The 25,598-nt window shown below is 34.8% G+C and overlaps 1 protein-coding gene across 21 annotated transcripts in view; it reads right to left on the bottom strand.

Moving 5' to 3' along the window:
* Window positions 1-2,244: 2,244 nt before the first annotated feature.
* The window catches only part of LOC1269030 (plectin), a 64,048-nt gene continuing 40,694 nt past the window's right edge, over window positions 2,245-25,598 (bottom strand). For 17 of the 21 annotated variants that reach the window (XM_061655517.1, XM_061655511.1, XM_061655507.1 and 14 more), the window contains 16 exons: window positions 21,505-21,601; window positions 21,196-21,251; window positions 14,002-14,091; window positions 13,847-13,924; window positions 13,560-13,727; window positions 12,991-13,482; window positions 11,252-11,368; window positions 10,090-10,110; window positions 9,011-9,193; window positions 7,311-7,478; window positions 5,162-7,225; window positions 4,838-5,053; window positions 4,408-4,770; window positions 4,254-4,324; window positions 3,961-4,095; window positions 2,245-3,893 (listed from right to left, as the gene is read on the bottom strand). In XM_061655517.1, coding sequence (XP_061511501.1) covers window positions 3,803-3,893; window positions 3,961-4,095; window positions 4,254-4,324; window positions 4,408-4,770; window positions 4,838-5,053; window positions 5,162-7,225; window positions 7,311-7,478; window positions 9,011-9,193; window positions 10,090-10,110; window positions 11,252-11,368; window positions 12,991-13,482; window positions 13,560-13,727; window positions 13,847-13,924; window positions 14,002-14,091; window positions 21,196-21,251; window positions 21,505-21,601 — 4,410 coding nt within the window. In that variant the 3' untranslated portion in view covers window positions 2,245-3,802. The remainder of the gene's footprint in view (window positions 3,894-3,960; window positions 4,096-4,253; window positions 4,325-4,407; window positions 4,771-4,837; window positions 5,054-5,161; window positions 7,226-7,310; window positions 7,479-9,010; window positions 9,194-10,089; window positions 10,111-11,251; window positions 11,369-12,990; window positions 13,483-13,559; window positions 13,728-13,846; window positions 13,925-14,001; window positions 14,092-21,195; window positions 21,252-21,504; window positions 21,602-25,598) is intronic. The other 4 variants (XM_061655506.1, XM_061655525.1, XR_009765885.1 and 1 more) reach the window with 3 other exon arrangements.

Genomic DNA, 25,598 nt, shown 5'->3' with positions numbered 1-25,598 from the left:
ATTGAATTGTAAAGTTGTGTATCTTGATAGATATATACTTGACTTCTATCAGTCAAGTTAAGTATATATCTATCAAGTTAAGGAGTATGATAATAAGTTGATACAGAATAAAAAGGTTTTATTTCTGTGGCAGCAACATCACAGTATGACTTCGAAATAATAATGATAATAATTCGAATAATAACAAGAAGAAAATTATTGCAAAATGAATTAGCAACTGATATGATTGTCGTTGCACGTACTATTGGATACAGATAATACGAACAGTATGTAGTTAAAAACGAATATCTACGTACTATGTTTACAATGCAATGAATGATTGAGGATTTTTTAAGAGACATGCACTTCTCAGTTTTTAACTGTGTTTATATTGAAAAGAATATCGAATCGAAAAAATCTAATTAATGGCTTGCTAGGGCAATTGGCATGTTTATTTTTGTACAAATTTGTTGTTTTCTTAATATTTAGCAGATTTTAGAGAAAAAGATTTATTAAGAACAAACATTTAGAATTTTATGTTTGAAATTTAAGAATCACTTTAATTCAAAACCAAGCAGTGATAAATTTAATACAAAATGAAACAATAAATCAACAAAGTCAACGTGAATAAGGCACTTGAAGAAAACTTGAATTGAATATGGGAATCAATCGAACTGAGCATAGAAGAATATGAACTTATGCTATTGCACAAAAAAGCTTGTTAAGGAATTGTGTTCAACAATACCAAAATGTTAAAAAACAACAATCTGGCCTTTTTATATTTTTCAGCCAAGGAGCTGAAATTTCAGCTTGTCAGTGGATAGTATTCATTATTCATATCCTTGTGACAATTGCTTTTTGCCATTTTGAATTTCAACAATTGTGTACAAACAAAGATGCAAATAAATTTTTTTTTATATATTTTTCTGTTTGAAATGAGTTATAGTACTTTTATTTCACTTAAACTAATCGATCCAAACAAGTTTTAAACTTTCTTGATCCACTATTTATCCTCCAGCAAAAAAATTTAATAATTCATGAGGTCGAAGCGGCGTTTGTTACATATTTTTCAGTCTGACACAATTCAGACCGAAATACTGAGGCTAGTTTTGCGTGTGGTTTTGTATGGTGTGTTGACATAATTTCAGCCACCAAGTGCCAAACTCCATATAAAACTGCTGGATGATATCGTAAACGCCCCCAATGTCAGTCTGAATATAATAATATAAATTAGATTTACCATTGTTGATAAAAATAATGATTAGTTTTTGTTTACATCCAACACAATTATCAATTGCGGAAATATACAATGAGAAAAAAATGGGTTCAGTCTTCGGCCAGTACCTAGGCTATAAGAGAACAGATGGTGGAATAGCCGTTCTGACTGCTGGCCATTTCCAAACACGCGTGTGGGTTTTCTCAGGTTTGAATAAGCAGTCATTAAACTTACTCTTCTTAATAACATTTGAATAATATTGATCTAACAGATCTAACGACTAAATCAGTCGTTTTGTTTCATTTGTCAAAAACTTAATATTGTTTTCGACGGATTTTAAAAATGTTTGAGGTTTGAAGTAGCCACTCTCGCTGGTTCAAGAACTCGCACGTCAAGAGGGAGTTTTTCAAAATGCCTTGTATTCAACCAGCTGGTCTTCTATAATAGCCTAGATTCATACTGCAAACATGTTTTAGGTAACTTCACATTTGGGATTTTGTTTGTGTTTTAATACTTCCATGCGCATGAATTGGTTCAATTATGCAGACGTTTTACAGTCTAAGATGACAATTTGGAGCAAATCCCTACTCGTTTAATTTACATGTGTGAAAAGTCATGTACTTTTTTTTTAGAGCATTGAATTAGTATTTGAAAATTTTTGTAATAATATATGTAAATATGTCTGCAATACTGCCTTTTCGGACCGTTCCTCCTGAATAAAACAAATTTAACTCGGCTATGAAGACAGTTCGTTCAATACAATATTTACATGGGACTATCGGATAAAATGATACAGATAGAAAATTGCGTACAAAAAGATTGATGACGTGATTATAGAATATGCAAAAAATGATCTTCCGATTATTTGACATGTAAAATAAAAAAAATATTGTTTTGTTGCTTTCGTTCAAAGAACATCGCAATTTTTATCCAACATGTTTATATTTTTATCTATTTGAATATCTGTGTTGGTTAAAAAATCCTCTACTATTTCGGTTCTTTTTTTGTAAACTTTTAACATATAATAAAACTGCATACTAAATAATAAATAAAGTGTTTAAATAATTTTATTCACTACTACCTTTAACTTTTACGATAAGTTTTACCATAACGATCGAACACAAACTCTGCATTTTAGAACCGTTTCGATTATTGAAATGCCCAGAAAGAAAAACTTGAAACTAGTTCTACGCACAATATTTATAATTAAAATACAATATAAAAAAAACAGTAGACTATTGTATACTAACCATCGATTTTGTTACAGATAGTGGTAGCGTATAATATCAGTTATAGATTTAATATCGTGCATATGTTTGTTTTTTAGCAGTGTACAAGACCTACTAACGATTTGGTCCTGATTTTCTAGAAAGCGTTAGATAGTTTTACTTCGTCTGAAGCTGAAGGGTATTATTAATTGGACACAGTAAAACAATAGGTATAGTGCACGATTTTGTTGGACCGACAATGTCGAGCGAATGCGATGCGGTACAAATAGCGATTACACACTTGCCTTTGAATTCTATTATTGTCTATTGTGTGTGATTTTGTGTGTAGTTTTTGTTTACATGCTTTGTTTCTTATTTAATGTATCGTACAATACATAGGTGCGTAGAATATTACATAACTAATTGATTTGTATTTTACTGCCATGTAATTTGATAATACATATTAAACATTTACGGTGGCTCAGAACTGGTCGCTCATGATTTTGCTTACAAGAGTGTAGTTTCTCTCTATGCTAGGATCATTAAACTAAGTACTGCTTCATTCAAATGTGATTCTCTGTAACGATAGTTAGGAAGTGTAAACTTCTTTTTAGCTGGTTCGCAACTCAACAGCGCTGTGTCGTATCGTAATTTGAAATTGCTCTTCATTTCTCATCCATGGTCTATTGATGAAGAGTAATAATATTGCACATGATATTTTTTGGTTGTCAAAAATCACTCTTGCAAAGGGTTCTTGTTTTATTTTATATAATAATAAATGGCAGCAAGTGTTCATCTGGTTTGCTAAATATATTTTAGTGATCGCTACTTGCGTTTTATTGTTTAATCTCCTAGTTCAATCAACCCTTAATTTGGCTGTCTGGATACTTTACAGAATTATTGCTTATGATAAAGTGGGAGAAGTGGCTTAGATACTAGCCAAGATTTAACAGAACTACTAAGATTTAACAAAAATGTCTATTTTGGTTGTTGTCATTGATGTTTAACGTATGGATGGGATTTGTATTCCAAATTATTTGTTACATGGCTTTAGATTTTACCAAAACGCGTAACGATAACAGAACCAGCGTTACATATGTTTCTATGTTGGTTGTTCTCCGACCATTCTTACTGTACAGTTTGTTTACGAAATCACATTTAGTGAATTCAACATAACAAATAATTTACCAACCATAAGGTTGTAAAACTACTTACCATTCTCAATTGAAGCTAGCAGCAACCCATTCAGGTTCTCTTAAAGAAATTACTACTAATAGTTGTACTCTCATTACGATATTGTAGTTGTTTTTTGTTTCTAGTCGCATTTAAGTAAGACCCAGTTATTGGTGTAATAAAAATTAAAGTACACCAATCACTAATCCAAAAAAGCAAACCCATTTTAGAAGAAGCTCTTGAGGAAACCTGCTGGTCCCGCATCTTGTGGCTGTGCTTGTGCTGTTTTCAATTTTGCTTGAGCATTTTTTAAGGCCCTGTGAACAAATTGACATTTCAGTGACCGGTTCGATATTAAATCTGTTTGGTAACAAATATACTCACTGCTGCAAATCCATTATTGTTTTTTCTTTCTGATTCTGTTCTTCTTGTGTCATTTGCACCAACTGGAGGAGTCGTTCCGTTTCAGCAGCAGATCGCTTGGCTTCTTCTTTTGCATCCTCTAGTTCCTTTGATGCTCTACAAAAAATACCATATGGTAGTGATTGTATTAGGGTTTTATCTATCAATGATTTGATACAGATATGCCAAGGTACAATTCCCAAGGTACAATAAAATCAAGATAGAATATGACTTTCGCATATACTAATATACAAAGCAATTGCTTGTGTACATACTTATCTAGCATCTGCTGGGTTTCTGTTAACTGTTTATTCAATTCTCCAGCAGCAGCAGCAGTTCCGCCGGCCTAAAACAACACAACATAGGTAAACAAAATAGCAAGTGTAGGTTGGCAAATGTAAATGTAGAATAAAGCATCATGGATCTTACCTTTTGTAATGATTTTTCTAGTTGGTCCATTTGTTCTTTGCGTTTCTTAAGTTGTTTGTCAAACTCAATAAGATTTTTTTCTTTGTCTTCCAGCTCTTTGCGCTTGTTTTCGATAGCTTTGCGCTGATCTTCAAACGTTTTTCTTTCGCTCTCCAACAGTCGAGTTGCGTCTTCGATTTGTTTCATTTGTGCTTCTAGTTGCTTACGCTCCGCCTCACTTACGCCTGCATTTTGAGCTACCTTCTGATTAGCTGCCTGCGTTGCTTGTTGCAGTTGTTGTTGCATCTGCTGTATTTGTTGCTGTAGCTGACCAACCTGCTGTTGTTGCTGTTGAGTCTTTTTGGTCGCTTCCAAAGCCTCTGTCTATAAGGAAGAAAACAAGCAATTACTAACCCAAAATCAATGCACGGAAACTTTAATTTAATATTACTTGGCTCTTTTCTAATTCCTGCACCAGTAACTCCAACTGATTTTGGAATTGATCGCGTTGTGCAGCAGCTGTTTTAAGATCTTCTTGTAATTTTTCTAGCTCCTTTTTATTTGACGGCGATTGCTGTGGTGGTTGTTGTTGTGTTGATTGTTGTTGCAATTGTTTCTGCATATTGGTCATTTGTAAGAGTTGTTGCTTCAACTGTTGCTCCATTACCTAGAACAAAAATAGAAATACATTATTTTGCATCGAAAATATGTTGTAACATGTATGTATGAACAGCTACAATCTTCAAGATAATAAACAAGAAATTGTCATTCATACCTGCATTCGCTTCTGTAATTCAATGGCCGCCTTTTCTGCTTGATCTGCTCGATTTTTCTCCTGCTCCACAACTTTACGCCACTGTTCGAGCTCATTATCTCCACGAGCCCCCGTTTCCTGAAGCATTTGTTTCAGCTTTGTAATTTCCTTCTTGTAGTTCTGTATTTCCTGGGCCGCAGCTTGGCCTTGTTGAGGTGCAGCAGGAGCGCTTCCTGGCTGTTGAGGAGAGCTCTTAAGCCGGCGATTTTCTTCACATTGACGCTGCAGTTCCACTTCAGCTGCGTTAAGCTCCTGCTGGAAACTCATTAACATATCCTGGCTCTTTTCCAGCTGCATCACTAGTTGATCGCGTTCGGCCATCAGCTGTTTGTTATCAGCCTCGAGTTTCATGAGACTTTGCTCTATATGGTGGTTACTGGCATGTTGCTGGTGATGTTTTTCATAGATCTTAGTAGATTGGCGAAGGGTTTCCTTTTCGGCTTCAGATTTTTCCAGCCGCTCGAGCACACGTGTCAGTTCAGCAGACATACGCTCAAACTCAATACGTGTCGCTTCATAGACTTCTTGTTGTTTCGTCAGATGTAGCTGTGCCTTTTCTAGTTCCTTTGCCAAACGTCCTGCCTCCATCTCGGTGGCGTCTCGGCTTTGCAGCGCCTTTTCAAGCCGATCGCGCAAACGGTCTAGTTCGTTTTTGTCTGCTAAGCTTACTGTACTGGTAGCGGCCAACGCTCCGGGGCTGATAGCAGATTGCGGATTCTGCCGCAATCGCTCGACTTCCTTGATGAGTTTCTCATGCTTGTCTCGTATTTTTTCATATTCAATGTGAGCACGTTCTGCATCGGCTCGCTGTTTATCTTGATTTGAGATAAGCTTAGTTACTTCTGCTCTAGCCAGATCGAGTTGTAGGCTGGTTTCGTGTAACTTTAGCTCCATGGTTTGGAATTCATTTTCTCGTGTCTCAAACTTCTCTTTCATTTTATCGAACGTCTCCTGTTCATATTGCGATTTGCCTCTGAAGTTTTCTAGCTCCACGATAACCTTGTCGTACTTTTCCCGCAATCGGTCATTTTCATCCTTCATACGCCGGGCTTCACGTGAGAAGGATTCATTCTCTTGTAAGCGTCGCAGTTCTGCTGCCGTCTTTTCATAGCGCTCACGCATCTTTTCGATCTCCAGTCCATAGCGTGCTATTTCTTCCTGAGCCGAGTCAAGCGAAGCCGTTTGTTTAGTGTACAGATTGTGCGAACGATCTAGTTCATAGGTTAGCCGCTCAATTTCTGCCTGTTGATTGTCCTTTTCTGATTGTGCTCGACGCAAATCAGTTTGACATTTATCAAGCCTCTCGCGAATCATATCTACATCCTCCTTTGCCTTATCTTCGAGTTCTTTCGAGCGACCCAGCTGCATTGCTGCACGGTCGCATGCTTCCTGGAGCCGCGTAGTTTCCTCTTGGATTTTACGTAAGTCTTCCCGTGCTTTAGCTGCTGCCAGTGCAGAACGTTCAGCTTCTACCTCTAAACGATTGCGGTCAGCTTCGGCCGTGTCGACTCGTGACTGTAGTCGATAGATTTCATTTTGGGCACGATCATACTTCTCAAGCATCTTCTCAAACTCTTTAGTGGAAGTGTCTTTCTCATCAATCAACTTTTGACTAGCATACAGTGCTTTATCAAGCTTCTCTTTTAATATATCGATCTCGGTAGTTGCATCATCTCGTTCCATCTGAAGCTTTTGGTGTACCTGATGTGCTTTTTCCCAGCGTTCTTTTACTACCTCAAGTTCTGTCTGTATAGCATCGCGTTCTCGTTGGTATTTGAGTGCTGTACTCTGAGTAGATTCGGATTTTTCCTTCAATTTTTCTAATTCATCACTAAGCACATCGCGTTCCTTTTGCAAACGAGCAAGGGATGACTGTAATTTATCCGCCTTGTCTCGATAGCGATCGAGGTCCATTTGTGCGGCTTCTTTCTCTTTTTGAATACGTGAAGCTTGGCCCAAAGATTTGTCTAACTGCGACTGAATATTTTCAAATTCATAATTGATTTTCTCTTTTTCGAGTTGCAACTATATTGAAAAAGAAGAAAAAATAAATAAATTCCAAATAAATATAATATAAGTTCTCATTGTGTCTTTTTTATGTTATTCTCACCCTGCGGGTTTCTCCACCGCTCTTATCTAATTTCTCCTGCAAATGATCAATTTCATTTTGTGCTTTGTCGAGAGAATTCTGTAGTTTCTCTTGGGTAAGCTGCGATTTGCCGAGAGTAGCCTGTGTACGTTCTAGTTCTTCGCGTATTTTTTCGAGCTCTGCGTACGCCTAGTTTATGAAACAGTTTACAGTGACACAAATGTAGTATATATTTAAGTTGTTTTTAAAGGTTGCAGAATAAGAGACTTTTCATGAATAATGTATACTTAAAAGAAGAAAAATATCCCATAAGTGTACGTTAGTGTATCAAGATGGAGAATATTAGCTCAAAAAATGTGTTTTTTACTTTCATTATATCATAAATGCATACAATCTTTTATTTATTATTATGTAAAGACTCTCAGGTCATATAGCTATAATAACATAATTGCATTTGAATTTGTATCTGTTTTAAATATAATTGCCCTTACCGGCAATTTGAACATTCAAATGTATGTATCGATGCTTTCAATTGTATGAGTGAAATAATACAGGTCATAGAGAGTACACTACAAAGCGTAGAGTGGTAACGTACTGCAGGAGCGATAGATTTGAACTACCAATCATTCAATATTTACATACAGCCATGTAATTTTTAATTTTCTAGATAGATACTTATAATTAAACATTAGTTACATTTTATATTTATGCAGGTATATGCAGGTGGTTAACACTTACAGCATGGAATGATAAGTAGTTAGCTGCATGCACAATGGCTAGTATATTAGCCTTAATTGCTTGCCTTTAAGTTGCAATGTATGGTTATTGTTCATGTTTTCTTTTAAGTTGAACCTAATTGGAGATATCGTTGTCATATTATAAATTATGTTTTTTAGCGATTATTCGAGTACACTGGATTTTGCGCACGCTGGTTTCAAGAGACATGTATTGAATTAAATTATTAAACTTTGACCATACTAAAAATAATTGAAATATTTTGATGCTAAGGCAGATCTATTTCGACATGTATACAACACAGATAAATACTTATCTTATCCATAATCACAAACATTACGCGTTGACAACATGTTGAATAATTTTTGCTATGGTTTGCTATACGACACTCATACGATTTATATTGTAGGGCATGATGATAATACAAAGTGAGCAAAAAACTAATTGATAGTGTTGATAATGATGTGAGGTTAGTAAGATTGCTGTGATCTACAATGCAGCTTCCTTAACCACATAAGGTATCTATGGAGATCGTATCAACTCAGAGTTGTACATGGTTGCGTTTGTAAGAACCCTTGAGGCATAACAATGGCACAGAGTTTTTGCGACATGTATTTCATGTGCTTTTATCAGAATATGAACGTGTATGTAAAACTAACAAAAAATAAATGTATTGTTGTAATAGTGTCTACTTAGCGTGCAAATCGATGTTAATGATAAGCCAATATCACTTACTAATAAGCGATAGTGAACACGAAATGTGTAGTTTGAATAGGAACATATTTTTAAAATCACTTAATCTTATTCAGCACCCCAGTCTCCAAAAACAAAAATTTGCATGAATGTTTAATGATTAAATACTTATGCTAAAGGCATCGTTGAATTAAATGCCAATAGAAAAAAAGTTTATGTCAGTCGTATGTAATTATGCCAGTCATGTCATGAGGGTATATGTGGAAATTTAAAACAACGGAACTGGAAATTACCTTATCTCTTTCACTAACAATTCGTTGTATACCAGCCTGGCCTCTTTCCATTTCCTGTTTCAAGCTTTCCTGTTCACCTTGTGCGTTTTCAAGCTTAGCCTTGAGTCTATAGACTTCGCCTTGACTCTTCTCTAATTTCTCTTGTAAGGCGGCAGCTTCCGCTCTTGATCGTTCAGCGTCAGTCTAGACGAGAAAATTGCCGTTCGATTGGGTAACGTGTGATGCGGAGTTGAACCGCATCAATTTCGCAATTGACACAGGTTAAGAAATGGGACAGAAACGAGAAGAAAGAAATGTGAAGAGAAAAAAGAAAAGAAAGAAAGGAAATCAAATCAAAATCAAATTCGGTCAAATTCTAAACGTAAACAAATTCTATAGAATTGCTATTGCTATGTGTTTTGATAGCATAAAAGAGATTCTTACATTATCATACACTTGTAAATATTGTATAATAAAAGGATAGAGCTTTTATTAAAAAACTTTAAATTGACAATCAACCTATAGCAATAGTTATTAAAAATATACACGTGACCATAGAAGTGCTAAGCCCATTAAATGAAATACATACTAATATTAAAGAGTAGGTTTAAGTAACAAAAGCAACAAATACTGCTAACAATCTATCATCAAGTGTGAATGTGTGTACTATACAAAGAGGAGAAGAAATAAAAAAAAGCAATATGCTGTTTGTGTGAATTTATTCCAATCCTGGCTTTAAGACTGTGTAGTTTGATCCGTCAACAGCATTTTGAGTGCATGAGTAGCAAACATTAACATCACTGAGTAATTTACGTTGGCGTCAGCGTGATATTTGAGTAAACTTAGTGTTGTGTGATAAATTGATTCAATTTGATTAAACTTTTTCCAATGTATCAAATGCTGTGGCATTAAATAAAATGATTATTATTAGGAATAATTGGAGAAATCTAGTAACGATAAATTGAGCATAAATAACGAACAATGGCATAAAAAGTAACAATAAGTCCAAATTAAATGTTGTTGGCATTTGGTTTCAATCTTAGATCAAATCAATGAATTACTGAGAAAAGATCAAGATTGTGTAAAAAATTGCTACTCACAAAATCGTGTACCGTATGTTCCTATAAAACGTTGGTGAACGGTTTATCAGTGATTGTGTTATTTGTTGTGTCATGAATCAAATAAAAGAAACATTGAATTAAATGCAATAAAAATGCGCTCAGAAAGATTCTAATAATGCAATAAATATCCGTATTGAAATAATGTTTTGTATACTCAGAATCGTCATCGAAATTATATAATACCCATACTTTATAAGGCTATCAATGACAATTAGTAAACGTTTTATGTTTTGAAATTGTAGAACAATAAACATGTGGTGAAGTAGTAGATAATTTTATTCATACACATTTAGCCAAATACAACTAAAACACTTATATTATTTGTAACAGTTGTGCAAAATAACAGTAACAACATATTGTAAAAGGAACCTGTCCATCAATTAAATGATTTGTGTATTGTATTGTTCCACAAAAAACAACATGAAAATACAGACATATAATGAAACTTACGGAATGTTTTCAGAAAAAAATCAAATAAAACTAAATATAGCATTATCTTCACATCGAAAGCGCATGATATTCTGAGCATGCATAAATAACATTAAAATCAAAGCGTGTTAACGCAATTTAATCATGTAGCTATTGTATAATTAGATACGAGCAGTAAGAGTATTTATTATGGCTCAAATTAATAAAAAAAACCAAGCAACACATAATTTTATACTTATTAATTCTTTAAATTTTCATGAAGGAAGATCTTTGAGGGAAAATATAGATATTGTGAATAAGAAACAAAAATTATTGAAAGAATTTAAATCTTCTGTGTAATGTATGATTACTAAACTGAGAGAATATTTAGATTTATGTTTAGCTTCGTGAAATGATCAAATTATGTAGTTTTCTCTTCAGTTATATATATTGATTGGAGCTAAGTGTATTGATTTGACACTTGTTAAAGTCATATTTTTGTTTTTATTTGTATTTTCTATTTGGATTACAGTGTCGAAAGTGAACGTGAAAACATTTTGTAAACATAGAATATTATTGACCGACTTGGGTCCAAACATTTAGATGATAAAGAAGTATTGTCAATTCTATCATCTATACTACAACATAAATTTTACAACCAATATCAATTTATTAGGCAATACTTATGCAAAAAGCTAAATAAAAACATCACGACATGACTTATTTTGCTTACTTGTGTCACTCGTAGCTCAGCTTGCGTGCGCCGCAGTTCGTTTGTGGTTTTGTCCGCCCGTTCCTGGGCTCGATCAAGTTCTTGTGATGTGGTCAGCGTTGATCTGCCAAAAGTAGTCTAAAAATAAAACAAAGAGATTATTAACGTATTTGTGATTAAACAGGCCATAGTCCGTGTCTGTGAAATGTTTCATTAGCGTTTTGAGTTTGCGTTCAACTGGATCATGAGAACTGACAGTTTTGTAATATGTGAAAATGTATTGGTAGGGAAAAAGCAGTGCGAACATTATATTTTGAATTCTGTATCGACACGAAGGCTCCTTTATGATAGAAGGTCGGATAATGAGGACATGACAGCAAATATCTTCTTCTTGTGTGCCCAAGGACTGTGTAGGAACGAGGTCAAGTAATGTAGAACGATTTGACAAGTAGACAAACGTTCGTTACAGGCAGTTTGACAGTTCGATTCAAATTCTATTTATAATTAAAATGATAAATCGGTCAGGCCATTTCCAGAAAAATGTTAATTAATTCATACAGTGGTTTACAGGCAGAGTATGCATGCCTGTAGCAACAGTAAATGTTTGAGGCAATGATGAATTTTTAAGGGCTTTTTTCTGTCAAAAGGCATCCAAGATGGCCAATCCGATTTCGGCTAATATGCGTAGGAATTATATTTCATAAAGTAACAATGTGTTTTAACCCAGAAAAATGTACAAAAGCGAAAGAATAAAAAAATATTATCGCAACAAAAATTCGTTATAATTTGAAGGGTACATGTACATTGTTTGGGGTTGTTTCCCAGCTGTCAGTCGCCCCCTTAGGATGCCAACGCCCCCTTCCTTCTATTTCTTTTTGAATGTGAAATCTCTCTACTCTACATTACTCGACCTGCTATCTTTAAGGGACCTTAATCGACACCATCATGAACCACGAAATTCAGCAGCGCGCCGGAGGATTTTGGTATCAGCGATATTGTTTAAAAAGTTATAGATATTGTTTAACTCTCTCCTTCAAACCTACTATTGCCTATACTGAAGTACTGTATGATAAAACTCCGAAAAATGAAACAAGTTTATATCGAAATGCATTTGCATAGATCTTGATAACAACAACTATATTTCTACTGTCTTTTTTTAGTCTTTTAAGGTTACTCTCTGGTCGTCACAATTAAGATTACTTATACTTTAATCAAAAGATCGCTTTAACCTCGTTAGAATCTGCCATAATTATTTTGTTAACATGTCATTTTGTCAAAAAATATCGCATGTAACTGTTAAAATTTGATAATAAAAATATACAACTCTAGAAACGCGAATTATTAAAATCTATTGTCTTAGATACTAAAACACCCTAAATAACGTACCAATTTGTCTAATCGGTCTAATTTACCTAAATAACTTATATTGTCCAGAGAATGATAATAACAACATTAATAATGATAATAATAATAATAAACCCATAAATGTAGCTGCAAAAAAATCATTCATGCATAAATAAACCTTAACTAGGATACAACAAATCGTCGTTTGAATACATTTTTCAGGCTAAAACAATCTAGCCTAAAATCCTAAGGCTAGTTGAAGGCATGGTTTTATATAAAGTGTTGATATAATTTAATCCTCCAAATGTCAAACTACATTTTTTCAATAAAATCGTACATATCGATGACATGCTAATATCCCTAATATTTTTTCAATATATAGAGCGTCAGTGAGATGGTAATGGTATTAATATTACCTGTGATCGTTCTAATTCGGCACGTAAACGTTCATTCTCCAATTCTAAACGAGATAACCGTTGTTTTGCGTGATCCCAATCTGCTCCACTGCGACCCACATCGCTTGCCGTTTTATGTTCTAGCTCTGCCTTCGACTTGCCGAGTTCGCTTTGCGAGCTCTCTAATTTAGCTTCCAAACGATCTTTCTCTGCAAGAGCTCTATGGAGGCGAGTTGTTAACTTTTCTACCTCGCTATCAAGAGAATGAAGCTTCATCTTAAATTCGGCCAGCTCTCGTTCATGCAACTCTCGTTCTTCTTTTTTTTCCGCTTCAGCTCGATCACGCTGATCGCGCAGTTGTTGCATCTGTTTTTCCTTATCGCCGATAGCCTCCTCCAAACTCGTCAGAGCTCCTTCGGAACTGCAATGATGGGCTTGCATTGCACTAAGCCTTGCTCGTGCCATGTCGACTTGGTTATCTTTCTCTTTAAGCAAATCTTCTAAATTATCAATCTGTATAAATTAAACGAAAAATATAGTTTTACAGACTTTTACCAGAATGATATGGGAATATCATCGTTAATAAATACTTTTCGTTGAAGAACGTTTATCTTCCTGTCTTTAATATCCATGTGTTCTTTCAGCTCGGTGAGTTCGGTCTGTAGACGATTCTTTTCCTGAACAGTATGCATTGTGCCTTGAGTTTTTTTTTCAATCATGCGATTTTTTTCCTCTAACCTATTACGGAGTTCCTCGACCTGTAAGAATATAGTAAAAATGTGAATATAGTAAGAATATAATAAAAAACGCAGTAAATTTTTAAATTGATCTCGATTTTAACTTTGGTGTACGTGGTAATAGATTATACAACACTTACATCTGATTGCAACATATTGTAATGTTCTTCTTTGGCGCATAGTGATTCTTTCAGAACGGCAATATGACGTTGGTAATCCTAGAAGGATACAAATGTATTAGTATGCTTTCGATATATTGGCTTGAAAAGGGAAAAACAAATATTCATGTGTGTACCTGATGTTGTTCTTCGAGAGTCTTCATTTTGGCAGCCATTGCCATAATCTCTTGATCACGACGTGTGATTTCCAAACGAAAATCATCCAGCTTTAAATATAGACACAAGATAGAATTGTTAATACACATTGTTCTAATATCCTAATCAAACCTGATTACGGATGCATCTTTTATTGATAATTATGCTAACTGAATGTTAGATGCAGTTGTAATCGGTCATTTTTTTAGCACAGCAAAATTAAGTTTCATGGTGGCGTTTGTGAAGTGTAAGGATTGCGATATGTATACTTTTTCGAAGGCAAAGCAATTCGAGATAGCATTGCTGAATATTGACAATTACAGTGGAGCGCAATAATTTTGAACGATTTTTTAAACAATAGACTTTAATTCTAGTTTATTTATCATATGATAATACTTAGCAATAATAAACGATGCTTATGAAGTTACCCTCAGCATAAGTCAAACTATGTTACTAGTATTTCAACGATACATAGAAACATAACTCTATTTGATGCAAATTTCGTAGTAATTATCATCTACCTTTCATTTAAAGATATTTGAAGAAATATTAAACAAAAAGATATCTTTAGTAATTCTTCCTTTATACTTTGTCATTTTACATACATATCCTAAGTTGAAAGTTTCCAATCGAACATATTTGATCTCTTTGTTCATTTTAATCACTGCACCAGGGTTTTTATTCTGGTTATATTTTTTTCCGAATGAACTACAATAAGTATAAGATAACCAAATATTTTAACAAAAAACTTAATTTGTTACTGCACCGATGTCTAAAACATCAAATTTAGGTTTATGTTAGTGTTACATCATTCAAGAAGATATTTTCATATGTAGAGCATTGAAAGACATTCTTGTTTAATTGTTTCAATAAGCTAGTATGCTAACACGTCATAATGATTTAACGTCTATGCAGGTTAGACATGTTTTATGTTTGTTCTCTTCGTCGCTTTTGTTGTAATTCGTTGTATAGTGGCTATATAAGGTATAATTTAAAACATAGTTATCTAGTTTAAAATTAGTCTTATATCTATCGAGGATGAAATGATTAATTTTTTTTACTAATACTAGTTTTGAGAGCACTAGTTTTAATTGACTCTTAATGTTTGATATTTTAAAACTCTATAATTAGTTGTAATACATTTCACACTCTTCACAAGGTTATAACCGACTGGACAAGGATATAAAATAAGAAGTAAAATAATCTCCCCACATTTTCCCACAGCACAACCTATTATAAAGTGATAATGTAGTCTTCATCTTTGGCGTAACGACCTACACAGTCGTGGCCTATACAGGCTTCCCGGTCTTAAGTGTACTGTGTGATCGGATCTTGAATGGGAATGTATCCCATCCGGTTTTACATAAGCTAACACGTCTATTTAATAGACCATGGCCCGTTGTATATTTTCGCCTGTTGCTAAAACTGAGCATCAGTTGATCTCTTCTGTTGGAATAAAGGCTCATGTGTTTTTGGTTAATTCCTATTGTTTTTTGAACTAATGCAACGATTTATTGAGCGTTTCCTAAATTCGCTTGAATCATTCCCACGATTTTTTGCCATCGTTTCTTCATATTGAAATATATGATTCATAAATGTTGGAAAGCCCTCGAAAAGTGTGTACAGAACAAAAACAAAACCGAAAGTATTATAGTATTATAATACTGAAGTATAATAAAATCCTGTAAACCAACAACAAGAAACTTGGGAAATTCGGTACTGAGATGAGACGTTAACGCAATGCAACTTTTTCTTTAAAAATGCAACAAGCAAACAAAATCATAAAAGAGGTAAGAATGTGTCGGATGGTATAATTGTTATCGTTTGCCCCAATTCTGTTCAAGAGGGCATTAAAGCAAACGGATATGTAACAAGGATTCAAAGACATTTAAAAAAAATATGATTATTTTGCAGTTTTTGGTACAGATGAACTTAAAAAATTTTTTACACAAACAAATTTCAAAATCTCAAGAGAAAAACTGGACAGTGCATGTTATGCGAATCCATTTCATATTGAATCGTGAATTCTCGAGGGGCTGAATAAAAATATAACCCAATAATAACAAAATATAACCCAATAATATTCCCAATACTTGTGATTCTTAAAAACGAAATCACCTGCTTTCAGTTATTTTATTATTTTTGATCTGTTCTTGATGCAATTATCTATTGTGTTATGTTGTAACCTTATACATAACTGTAAATAGCTATGAAAGTGAGCATTCCGTAATTCTTCACTACCCTACTTAATTTACATTTTTCTTAAATTGTTAATATGACATTATTGCTTGTGAATTTACGATACCAAAAATTGGCAACCTACGAGAGAGAGAGAGAGAGAGAGAGAGGGGCAGAGAGAGAGAGGGGGGGGGAGGGGGCTCTTTTTCAAACGTCCTTGCGTGTTTATTGAATTTCTATATGTTGACGTTCATTAATTGGCTTTAGATGTTGAAGAACTTGTACTACACATTAACATTTCTTTGTTTTCATTTCATTTTTTTTAGTTTTCATTTTTATTTTTGAATATCTTTTTTAAGACTTAGTCTACTTCGACTTTATGTAATAAGACCTTTTATAACGATCGTTAAAATAACATGGCGTTTTTTATACATTTTACATGAAAAAGGAAAATACGAAAAGGAACCGTGGGAAAAAGAAAATAAAGCTATTGGATGTAACAATAATTTATTCGTATTCCGCACTATGGCAAGTTTAGCTAAAAGCATGGCAGTCTTGAATCATATTAGTTGTTCCGTGCTTTGTCGACGATCCATACCACAGATCTAAGAATCTATAGATAAAGTATCAACATCGAATTTAAAACTTACTTGACGCTTCATATCACTGGCTCTGCTATAGTCTAAATCTACTTTGGAATACGGAGCGTGGTATGAGGTAGGGTATCTCAACATAGCATTGCAGTCGATATTGTCGTGCATTGTATGCAATAAGTTTGTATTATCGAATGACGATGGATAACGTAACGCTGTTACCGAGGATATAGGACGTTCGTAGGGATAAGATGAAGTGGTCGAAGAAGGCAAATTAGTTAACGAGCGAGTGATGGCGGGATTGGAAAGAAACTGATGCTGCGATAATAAATTTTTTGTATGAGATAACACACTGTGGGGATGTGATAAAAAGGAGGTGGCATTCGAGGCGGCATTTATCGTATTATTGCTATAGATTGGTTTTGAGAGAAGGTAGTCTGTTGACGGCCTGCAACCGGTGTTACAAAAGGAGCTATGCTGTGAAAATTGTAGTTGCTGCGGTACTGGTATACTGTTTTGCTGATTAACATGAGGCAGATGATGTTGCAGATGATGGTTATAATACGACAGATTAGAATTACTGGCTACCGCGTTAGGCAAGTGTGAAATACTGGAGGTGTTTGGATATGAACAGTGTAAACCTGTGGTAGTCCCAGCTGAAGTAGCCGTAGAAGCACCCATTCGCTCGAAAGGGAGCGATGGAGATGGATCAAGTACACCGCAAATGGTGGTAGAGGAAGATGTTGGTGCTGAAGCTAATAATGATTGTGTGAAGTGTGTTGTTGCATGACACATTGGCAAATTACTACCGCTATCGCCTGAGGCCGTTGTGCCTAGCGAACGCATATTCAATATGTTAGAAGAGCGGGATAACGATTTTGTGGTTTCATTTAGCAAGTTGGTCAGATTGGCTGATTGTGTATAAAGATTAGCCGCATTCTCGGACAAATTGCAGTAATCAACCATGGAGGACAACGGCACACTGCCACTAATGCTGTAGCGGCGAGCCGGCAATCGTCCGGAGCGCACGTCCAACAGTTTAGATGCTGGAGCGATGTTGTGGTAGTTTGAATTGTATACCGACGTTGGCTGGGCTGGATAAAAACTGGTACGCATTAAATCAGCTGTAGTAGTGGTGCAGTTGGTGATATCAAACATCTGAAAATATGGTCATATGAAAAAGAAAGGAGAGAGAAGACAACACTGGATGTTGGTTTGTTTTCGTTTAACGGGTGCTGGTATTTTGTTAACATTGATTTGTTAATAAGTTAGAGGATTTGTTTAGTCCGCATTAACTTAACATCGCGTTAACATATCTAGAACCGGACTATAACTACGTTTCCTGTTTTGGTAAAATGATGCAAAACTCAGAACCACAAGTTTTACAGTATACAGATACTGCGATGGAATTTGGATCTATTTGGTGTCATGAAATGGACAGTAAAAAATTCATTTATGTAATGCAACAGAAATGATAAACATCTAATAATCGTTTGTATTGTCATCTTGCTGTAGAGAGAGTTGTAATCTTTTTCCTTATCGTTTGCTATTGATGTATGGTTCACTAGAACGAATTAAGAGCGTACTACAAAGGTTGAATAAAAGAAAGAGCTGCTCGGTGAATTATAATTTTATATTTCACATTGATACACATTCAATGTAGTTTTAATGCTTGCATGATTTCTATCTTGCTCTAATATATATGAACCAATCAGTTCTTTTTATCAAGCTAGTGGAGATTTGATTATATTTTTCAATTCCCGCTTTACTTACAGTAAATGCAAATATTTTATTTGTTGCATATAAAATTTATCAATGATGCCATGCTCTATGCTATCGTACTTTGAGTAAGCTCTACTTATAATTATCGCGTATGTACAGTTTACTGTTTTTATATTAACATATAACATTAAGGACGTATGTTTGCCTTTACGCTTCGTCAACAAATGCAGTGGTTTTGACGAAAGAATTATTTTTTATGATCATCGTCATCATCCGCTAACAAATTTGCTTACATTTCATTGTATTGTTATATCCTTACATTAGATGGCTTCTCAATGTTCAATTATTAATACGTATTAGTTTAGTTTTTGCATATGTTTTACAGTTTTAGCTACTACCAAATATTTATGCAGTTGCTAGTTTTGTAACATGATTCGGTATTGTTTTGTATTGTATATTTATTGCTAGTAGTGCTATTTTGTCTTCTTTTTGTATCGTGCACTCTTGTATGCTTGCTTTTTTATAATGTTCGCTATTGTCTTTGAACAAGATGCCTTCTCGAAACAGCAGAGCCAGCGAACGACAGCATACGATCATAGTAGAAAACAACCCTCACACTTACGCATACATACACCCACACATAAATTGGCTGGCATACACATGAACGATTGAGTACTACTGTTTGAGATAAGTACTCTTTCTCTGATGTTTTATTTTATTTTAAGTGTGTTAAAAACAACAGAAAAACAAAGACAACGTAATTATGGTTCAATGAAGAAATGAGTGAAAATTTCATAGAATATTTCCAAAGGATGTGAGTACAGTTTTGATGATAGTAGAAATTCCTGTCGCATTTATCACCCCTCAAAAGCAAACAAACCAAATATATATTTTCCTCTCCATTTTCTACTTGAGTTTTTTTTGTATACCGATTGAATTAACAGAAAATATTAAAAAAACATAAATTTTACTCACTCTTAAAACATATAGCTTCTTTAAAAAAAATCGTATTTCGAAAAAACAACTTCGATAGCGCAAAAAGATCCAGATCAGAATAAAGGCAAATTAATTTAGAATTAATTAAAAGAAAACATATTATGGTTTACTTTTATTTATTAATTTAAAAAAGTATTAAATCAAGATGTTAGATTAGAAGGTAAATTGATAGAAGAGAAAGAGAAAAAACAAAAACGAGAGGGAGATAGATAGAAAGAGACAATGCGATTGATCGGAAACGAGCGAAAGAATAATAAACAGAAATAAGAAAATAACACAGACACAAAATATTTAAAGTTAAAAATGAGGTATAATTAGTTGAAGAAAAAGAGAGAGAGAGAGAGAGAGAGAGAGAAAGAGAGAGAGAGAGAGAGAGAGAGAGAGAGAGAGAGATCGAAACAAATAGCTTATCCCACGTGTGTGGGTGTATGATCGCTAGCGTAGTTGCTAATGCGCACGGTTGTTTTAACAAATAAGTTTTTTTTTTATAATTCTTTCGCCAAACAACAAGTACGTAAGCATGAAAAGCGAAATGTAGGAAAGAAATAATAAATAATATGTGAATGGTAGTAAAAAAACTTAAACTGTTGTTGATTCAAATATGGAGACAATGTACTCTTAAAAAGTATAGTGACAAAAATGTGACATTAAATAAAATATGTAGAGAAGAAATTGCGTATTGTTTCATGCATGATTAATGATTTATGCATAAAACCACATTTGCAGCGAGCACACTTTGTAGCAAATAATCTTATGTGTCGCACAAGAGTTTTGATATTCGGGGTGACTATGGGTTTCGAACGACGAGATCCGTTCGCCGCGGTTGTCAGAAGGCGCTCAGTTGGCGCTCAGTTTTAAAATAACGTACCATTGAGAGACCGTAAGAAGCGCGTGAAAGAATGAGTTCTACCTGCCGGGGTCAAACGTTCCCTTTTGTATGGGGAGAAATCCGCGAAGTTTTGCGCTGCGGATTTGGAACGAATGTTGTTTTCAATGTAACGTTTTGCTTTAAATTTTGCTTTAAATGATTGAAGTAAATTGAACTTGGAGGTATGTAACATTTTGAAAATGTTTTGTGATCTATTTCCAATAAAAAAACATTTTCATTTCATTTTAAAAAAACATATATATATAGGTATATATATATACCTACAAATATAAACACATAAAGTATTATGCAATAACATAATAATATATATAAAGATATTTGAATATTTATGTAAAGATCAAATTTAATGTTTTTCACATAAATTTGTTACACTGCTGAAAACTTTATAGAAAAATATCGCAAAACATTTTCACCATGTAAATAACGTTTATAACTCTTTAAAATAAAATCAATCAGTATTTTTATGCACTTTTATAAAGTAAATCCAATCCTGTCGTCCCTCCTAAATTTTAACTAAGTTTAATTCAAATTTCAAGAAAGTGAGTAAAGCTGCCTTATAATTGATAACAAATCGTCCAATATAGATGTAACGAATGAAATCCAATACCAACGGCAAAAAAGATCAAAATTCAAAACTTTACCATCCTTGAATCGTAGATATAAACGTCTTTAAATGCTTGACAGTTGTATCTCATGATTCTCATTCTCATGAGCGTCGAACGGATTTCGTCGTTCGAAGCCGGTACTCGCCCCGATTGTTTAGTTCTAACATTAAATGAAATAAAGCAAACACTCACCTGTTTCTGAGCAAGAGCTTGCATTTGTTGAAACATTTGTCGCTCTTCTTCTTTACCTGAAAGTGATATAAATCCTCATCAGTAAGCTCTATCTGACGTATAACCCGGCGCTTGGCACCATTCGAACACGACATCGAACATGACAAATTTATGGGATTGGACATGTTTGATATGTTGGTTGTCAAATTGAACATGTCGATTTCCATACATTTTTCATGTCCGATTGGTGCTAGCGCGCCGTCTAATTCGACATCTATGTACAGCTTTCTTTGCGCACGAGCTAATGATTTCATTAGCTATCATACGCACCCATTCCTTTACTTTGAAGCATTTCCAATAACTTTTTTATACTTTCATCCCTTGCTTGAAGCGTTTGTTTTTGGGTTTCTATTCGCAGTTCCAGTTCCTGAAGATTAAGAAAAATAATAGATATAATTTTAATTAACAAAATCGAAATTATGTAGTTTTAAGTCGTGTGTAGTAGAATTTTATATTGTTTTCTTTTTGTTCTAGTTCTTCTTATTATTATTTGGCACAACAATCGTAGTCAGGCTAGGCCTACATGTACCACTAGTGGTCTTGGCTATCAGAGACTTATTGATCACCTATAGCAGGATAGACAGTACGTAAAGGGACCCGGTCCTGTCAGAACTTGAATCCATGATGAGCATGTTGTTAAGTCGTACGAGTTAACGATTCTATCACGAGACCCGCCAGAATTGATTAAACAGCGCCTACCATAACTATATGGACAGTCGTTTTTCGGGTTTGCGGAAAATCCGGAGAAGATAAAAAAAAAACAGTTAATCTATGAATTGTGCAAAATCCTATTTCACATCTTTGTAAATATTTTATTTAATTTAAGACTATGACTTATTACAAAATACAAACGAACTTAGGGTCACACAATAACTATATGGACACTTCGAATAATAGGTTTTTATACTAACGAATGCATTTGAAAATCGTCCAAAAATACAAACACCAATTTTTAAGAATGTTTTACAGAAAATAGTTAATTTGGCCAGCTAACGCGTAACGGGGTAGCGCAAATAAATTTCAAAGATCCCCTTTCCTCTTAAGAGTACGCTGAAAACAATGGCCTCGAAATCCAATTATAATGAGATAATTATGATGACCCCTTAAGAGATCTAAAACCAAAACCAAACCCGTATTGGCCCTGACACCAATACATTACATATTCTGATTCAACTACTACACATAACCTAATGCCGGTCCCCATGAGCCCATACCTGTCCTGTAACCAACCAACGGCCAGAGCATGGACTCCGTTCGACGAAATCCGTTCGTCACTCACTTCAAATTGAGCGTTCAACACAAGAATCCCCAACGCAAAACCTCGCGGATTTCTTTTCGCGGATTTTCCATACAAACGTAAACAAACAGATTGAATGAATCTTTGAATGAAATTCATCAGATGAAAAGTGAGCGCTGTCACACTCTCCCATAAGTGCAAATGAGTGCAGATTGGGTGTCGCGGTGAACGGAGTCTATGCTCTCGTCGATAAACTCATACCTGCCCTGGAACCTATCATGAATCCATACCGATCCTGTATCTAATCATGAACCCATACCGGTCCTGGAACCGATAATGAACCCATGCCGATCCAAAAACAGCTCTCGATTTCATTTATTTCTCTAAACAGTACCTGTAACTGTTCTGGAATTGGATTCGGAACGATTCTTGAACCTACAACGATACAATTACAGTTCCAATCAACAGACCATGCCCGATAGAAAAATGTACTCCAGGTGGTCTTATAACATGTTTTTTATAACCAAATTTGAATATCACTTTTTGACAGGATGGGTATAAACTTTTGTTCAAACAAGCTTTCTCGAGACTTGCCGAAGATACAAAACATTCTTAAAATCTTCATTCCGAAACAGAAGCAATAAATATAAGCCTTCTAAATTCATACACCTTGTGATAAGCCCAGCTGTGTATTGTACCACTTAGAAAGCTGCTCGAAAACTGCTATACAATGCAAATAGTTGACAGGCTGAAATTTCAATCTACGAACTTAAAACGGAAAGGGTCCCAGTGTAAGAAAACGTTTGCTTCCCGTGGAAAAAGTGAGAGAGTTGAAAATTTTTAGGGTACTTCTGCACAGAGCCAACAAAAATTGTGTTTTTTTATTTTCTCTTATTCGCTTGTACATTTTTTCACTTTTTTGTCGTTAAGGGCGATTCCACGATTTTTCTCTTTATATGTTTTGAACCAGATCAAAACATCGCCTAGTCTGACAGATTCTGGAACCTTAGAATTTTCATCAATCACCAACAATCACGTTTCCTGGTTTTAGAACTGCATATGATCAAATGCTGGTCCTGAAGCTGGTTAATGAACCTGCTCATATCGGTCATTATTCACCTATACCGATCATGGAACTGATCATGAACCCATACTGGTCCTGCACTGATCATGAACCCACACCTGGAATCGATCATGATTCACCTGCCCTGGAACCTATTATTAACCCATACCAGTACTGGAACCAATCATGAACCAATACCGGTGCTGGAACGAATATTGAATCCATACTGGTCCTGGGACCTGTCATAAAATGGTTGATATTCCAATTAATTCAATAATTCATCGAGTACTACATACACCGTCGTCGTCGGCAGATAAGTGTCGTACAGAATATCCTTTAAAATGGGTTGCTATACGCAGGACACCAAACACTCCCTAAAATCTACTAGTCCGCAATATTTGCTGATTCGGGACAAGGAAAACGCATGACAATAAGAGGCATATGTAGTCGAGAGATCCTAAGCGGCCATAAGCTAAAAAGCCTTGCTGAAATTCCGAGCAAAAAAGCGGCGGATGTTGATGGCTTGCAAGTTAAAATTGAATTTGTAACGATTTGCTCGCGGGCGGGAAGAACTACTTATTTCAGGGTGTCCTTCCGGAACAAAGCACTTAAGGGAGAGATGGTTCATTGCGCGACATGGCTGCAACATACTGCGCGTTAGGTGAGATAACCGTGCGCACTGCATTCAGCCGGATCAGCATCAACTGCAGAATGATCCAAAATGAAACTATGCTTACTGCAGCATGCCCAAGAGGGCTGAAAAAAATCTGGCTGTATCTATCAAGAGTGATGATGATATCTACCATGTGAAGCTATCACCGTACTATGGTGTTGGTTAAGAACAACCACGTTAAGGACACGTCAAATTAAAAGTAAAATCTGAAAGATGTGGGGCGGCAAAAGCTGATAAAGTAGTTTGCAAGTAAACACGAATTTAGTTAATTGATCTGGGAAGGCTATAACAGTGCTGAACCATTATTTTCTATAACAGTATAGATCGTAATATTAGAACTACACAGTTGGAATAGTTATATGATGGAATATGTTCACTGTTGAAATTTGATATTTGACGTAACTACTTGTCTCATACACAAATACCAATTCCATTTAATACTTCAAAACCAGCTTCAGGACAATAAAATAAAATTTTGATGGTGATTTTTGAAATGACCCTCATGAAATTAAATACCGGGGAAATTTACATTGAAATTGTTCTAAGCAACTATTACTTATTACCTAACGTATGAAACATAAGTCGATTAAAGAGAAGGAATGGAATTTGAACTACGTGCGATATCATATTTTTGAAGTTAAATTTTCCATTTATGGGCACAAAAAACAGAAGATGGATTGAAGCAGAAGTGAGCACTTCAAAATTGTATGTTTTTAAGTACGCAATTGGGATTTCGGGATCTAAACATGTTGTATATGTACTAGCGGCACCCTAATTTTTTAATCCACTGCACATCAATACGTTATTCAATAAACACGTTGAGGTTACTACTTAGCTATGCTTTCCAAAATAATCACACCGATAACTAAAAAGGATAATCAAAAAATTATACATTTGTGTCAACAAAGGCATGGAACATATCAGTTTGATTGAAAATAAGTAGCGTAGGTTCAGCTACTGAACCTTCTATTTTATCGAAATGGCCACAAAACTCGCCAATTATGATTATCATTGTAATTACTTATAAGTTTTAGTAAATAAGATTCATTGGTACTTTATGTGCGTAACAAATAACCTTATTTTTGAACACCACTTCAAAAAAGTTACAAAATTGCGTAACTTGGTTTTTATGGTTATTTAAGATATTATCCTATTTTTTACATCACTATGGCTCAAAAGTAGCCTCATTGATATTTAACGATTCTGCAATGTACAGTAAGGCACTGGTCTAATCTTGTTGCGCGCAACATTGTTGCTGGCAAAATGTATGGGTTTTGACAGCTAGCGCAACTTTGTTGCCGGCCAAATTTAAACCAATTTGATTTTTGTCTGGAAACATTTTGTATTTACCTTGGTCATGGTAATCGGGTGTATGAAATGACACAGCAGCA

This window comes from Anopheles gambiae, chromosome 3 (genome assembly GCF_943734735.2).
Source record: "Anopheles gambiae chromosome 3, idAnoGambNW_F1_1, whole genome shotgun sequence".
NCBI classification, from domain to species: Eukaryota; Metazoa; Arthropoda; class Insecta; order Diptera; family Culicidae; genus Anopheles; species Anopheles gambiae.
The sequence above is the reverse complement of the archived record's forward strand: the minus strand, read 5'-3'. Positions and strand labels throughout refer to the sequence as shown.